The sequence below is a fragment of the Nematolebias whitei genome, chromosome 12, assembly GCF_014905685.2.
Source record: "Nematolebias whitei isolate Nwh7 chromosome 12, NemWhi1, whole genome shotgun sequence".
NCBI lineage: Eukaryota > Metazoa > Chordata > Actinopteri > Cyprinodontiformes > Rivulidae > Nematolebias > Nematolebias whitei.
In genome coordinates, this window is record NC_056509.1 from 11,852,181 (window position 1) to 11,856,262 (window position 4,082).

Here is a 4,082-nt window from a genome sequence, read left to right on the forward strand (position 1 = left end):
ATATATATACATACATACATACATACATACATACATACATATATACACACACATAAACATATTTATATATGGTACCTTGCCCATCTTTTAAGTTATCATTCTCACAACATTCATGGATGGACAGATGAACCAAAGGATTGTGTGTATTTCCACTTCACCGTTTTCCCTCTGTAATGGGTGTCAAAAAGTTTGCAGGCATGTGGCTTCTTTTAGACTAATTATGTCTGAAAATGCTGAGCAGGATGACATGTTGGAACTGAAACCATGTTTGCCTAAAGAAAGAGACATCATTGACAGCACAGTACTTGCCTTCCCTTGTTTGCACATATAATTAGGTTTGCCAACTTTTTGGTCTTTTTCAAATCCTCAGATTTTCATACATAAATTGTTATTGCATGAGGAAATCTCTAGCTTCTGCTAGTAGTAAGTTCAAAGGCCTGCTTATAAAAACATTGGTCTTTACTGTATTATCTGGACCACACATAACATTCCTTTTTGCTTATGGCAATAGATGTACAGCCCATGAAAAAGAGACTGAAGTCCGAGCATCGCATGAGCAAGAATGAAATCCTAACGTGTGTCAGAGCTGTGTGATTCGAAGGTTTCATTGTACGGTGACAGCAAAAGTCAAACTTACCATAGCTGCATTTGCAACTTTTTCCAGATCCTCATTGACGCACGCAGTGGAAACCTCTCCCCATTCCTTGGTTTTGCCACAGTAGCGGGACTTTTGCCCCGTTCGGCCCACTTGACATGTCTTATTAATTATAGTGAAATCTATTGGAGCTTTTGGCCATTTGTCTCCATTAAGAATTTCTTCCTTGCAAAATGGATCACCAACTTAAAAAGGGTGGTTGAAGGCATCACATTTAGCAGACATCAGTTCAAAAAGGCATAGTTAAGAAATTAAGAGAAAAAAAATCAAAGTGAGATCATTTAGATGAGTATAAATTGAAATAATTTGTACGCTAAAACCACTGAACTACAGAAACAGTGAATGGCCAGCCACAGCCTAATCTACGCTAATTTATGCTAACAGGATGAAAATCAGTGCCACCATTTTGTGAAGTGCTAAATGGCAATGTGTCATGCTTACATACTGCCAGAATTGCAGCAGACCATCAATATCAGAATAAAAATTTAAACTAAGCAGAGGTCAGTCAGATTTAGTCAGTTTTTACATTTTCCAAACTAAGACAATGAATCTGACTTATATCGGCAACGAGAAATGGCAGCAACATGGATTCTGGACCAACTCACTTAGCACCATCAGTGTTCATTCCAATGTTTCTCTAGTTCAGCGGTTAAAACTAATTTATAAAACCTTTACCAGCTAACACAGGGATAGCCACTGCTTCACTTTTCGTTTGTCCCATTCGGTTCACGAATGTAATTTTTACGTTGCGTGTACCTTTGTCAGTTTTACAAATGATATTTGTTGCGTAGCTGTAAGTAAAGCTGTCGTTTCCTGCAACATAAAGATGTTTATGTTAGTGAATTTGCTCTTTAAGTTTGGGAAGGGGGAATGTGAGAAAAATTAATTACGTCGCACTTGTTTTCTGTTGGAGTTTGTCTATGTTGTTTTCAGACCATGTGATGTTGTAGATCTCCGTAGTTTTAGGAATGCTGGCAGACACGCTGACTGTGAAGGATGTGGTGGTCGCATCTGAACAGTCCGCGATGAGAGGATCAAATTTCATGTTGATCACATCCGGCAGGAGAGCAACATCCAAATAAGATCTGGCTGTGTGCCTAACTGACCCAACAGTAAACCCACACTCGTATGTACCTGTCAGGAACACGTAAATCATTCAGTTTGAAGTTTTTACCTTTGTGCTCACAAATAATGGCAAACATTTAAAGGGCGTCATGCCAGGACAAATGATAAGAAACAACTATAAGGAGGCATACTTCACAAATAAGATCCAAAAATCATCGGATTGCCTATGATTTGGGCTCTGTTGAACGAATCACACAAACCTTATAAAACGGTCATTATAGCACAACAACACCAATTAACCCAGATGCTGGATGATTTCAGCATCTGTCAGTAATGTGACTCTATCTTCTTCGTCACTTTTTTCGGTTTACTGATTGCACATGACTGTAAGCAACAGTTAATGACATCAAATCTATGAAAAATAAAATAATTTAGTAATCTGTTGTCGGGTTTGTCATATGGTCAGAGCAACAATTTGAGCTAAAGAACCGACTTGTGGAAAAGGCAAAGGAGCGCCGGGTCTATAGAGAGAACAAAACTTCAGCTTTGAATAAACATAGATATAAATCAAGTTACAATATATCAGAACAAACACTTGGCATTCCTGTTAAAACGGACTGTGTCTGTAGGTAAGGAAAAAACTTCTTCGTATTGTTTAGTTTCTTCTTTCTGTTTGTTTGCCAATCAGTACTGACCCAGCCTGTTTCACTGGGATCAGGTTATGTATTCATTACTGATTTATAGACACAAGACCATAAAAAGATGAACGACCCCTAGTGGCTTACTGCAGTACAGTTTTAAACCTTGTCCCGTTCTGTAAGTAAATATCAAATGTAACATTTCTCTGACTTAATAAACACGCACTTCAAATTATCTTTTCTGTTCTTGATTCTTGTTGGTTCACACAGTCCTTATCTTGCTTCTGTTTAATCTGTTTTCATGTTTGGAAGACATAAAAGCCTGGATGGCTGTGAACTTCTTAAAATTCAATGAGGGAAAGACTGTGATGATCTTTGGAAGCTCCCGTGTGACCACTCAGCTGGACTACTGTAATGCACTCTATACAGGAATCAGAGATTCCTGTATCTCTCAGCTTCAGAGGGTACAAAATGCTGCTGCACAGCTTTTAAATGTCACATGAAAGTTTGACCACATTTCACCTGTTTTAGCCTCCCTGCACTGGCTCCCGTACATTCCAGGATTCATTGTAAAATTCTTTCATTTGCTTTTAAAGCTCTTAATGGACTTGCTGTCTGAGTTGTTGCATCCATACACACCAGGTTGATGGTTGTTTTACTATGTGTACTGCACTTTGGTCCTGTGGGTGTTTAACGTGCTCTATAAATAAAGCTGATATGGTATGGTGATAAATTATTAATTGTTTAAATATTCTAAGTTTTTATTAGTGATTTGAAAAATAAAGTGTTGTGTTACGAAGTGCAACAAAGCAAAGATTCAACTTGTCTGCTAGATTCCTTAGATAGAGAACTTTACTAATTGGCTTTTATGTATGTGAATGTTCCTGTAAAGTGCCCTGAGACAACTTTGTTGTGATTTGGCACTATATAAATAAACTGAATTGAAATTGTTAGGCTGTAACTGACACTTTGTCAGCAGGTTGGGTTGGTGTGTAGATGGGACTTTTTGTTCCCACGTCTATGATGCACATACTCTGCCTCCAAAAATACAACATGGCAGCTCCTAAAACAACATTTAGTCTTTATATTTGTACAATGGAAGTTAACCGTCACTTTCATCCATCTCATTCATGATGATGGTTCACACACGTGGAGTGCAATATACATGAAATACATTGGCTAAGAGTCTCGCAATTATTATTATTTTAGTCAGACAAAAGAGCACAATGTTGGCAATTTCCAAGGTAAAAATGGTTTACTTGCCTATCCATGCACCTGTCAGATTTGTGAGACTAGCTGATACGATGTTTTTGTAACCAGTTGGGCTACTGGTGTGTATGATTTGAGCAGAAAGGCCGTTGTTGATCTCAAATCGCTCAAATTGTCTGCTCAGGTTCCAGCCAGAACTCCCCGGAATGACCCCTTCCTCATCAAATGTGCAGTTCAGAATCTGCTGTGACGTGTACAGCACCGGCTTGGTTGGGGCCTCCATGCTGACCATTCCTGTGTAAAATAAATAAACAAACAAATAAAGTAGTAAATATATAAATTAATTAATTAATTAATTAATTAAACTATATACAATAAATAAATTAATTAAATACATTAAATAAACTAACTAAATAAATAAATTATTAAATAAATAAATATGTATAAAAATATGGTTGTGGAATGAAAACGTACAATTAAACTAAAAAAAAATAATAATATATATATATATATAT

General features: G+C 37.0%; 1 protein-coding gene across 1 annotated transcript in view; it reads right to left on the bottom strand.

The window, feature by feature from the left end:
• The window catches only part of LOC119418750, a 31,451-nt gene extending 27,601 nt beyond the window's left edge, over positions 1-3,850 (bottom strand). Inside the window, exons 1-3 of the mRNA XM_037686086.1 lie at positions 3,688-3,850; positions 1,553-1,789; positions 1,401-1,468 (exon numbers count right to left, since the gene is read on the bottom strand). Of these exons, the coding sequence (XP_037542014.1) occupies positions 1,401-1,468; positions 1,553-1,789; positions 3,688-3,850 (468 nt within the window). The remainder of the gene's footprint in view (positions 1-1,400; positions 1,469-1,552; positions 1,790-3,687) is intronic.
• Positions 3,851-4,082: the final 232 nt, after the last annotated feature.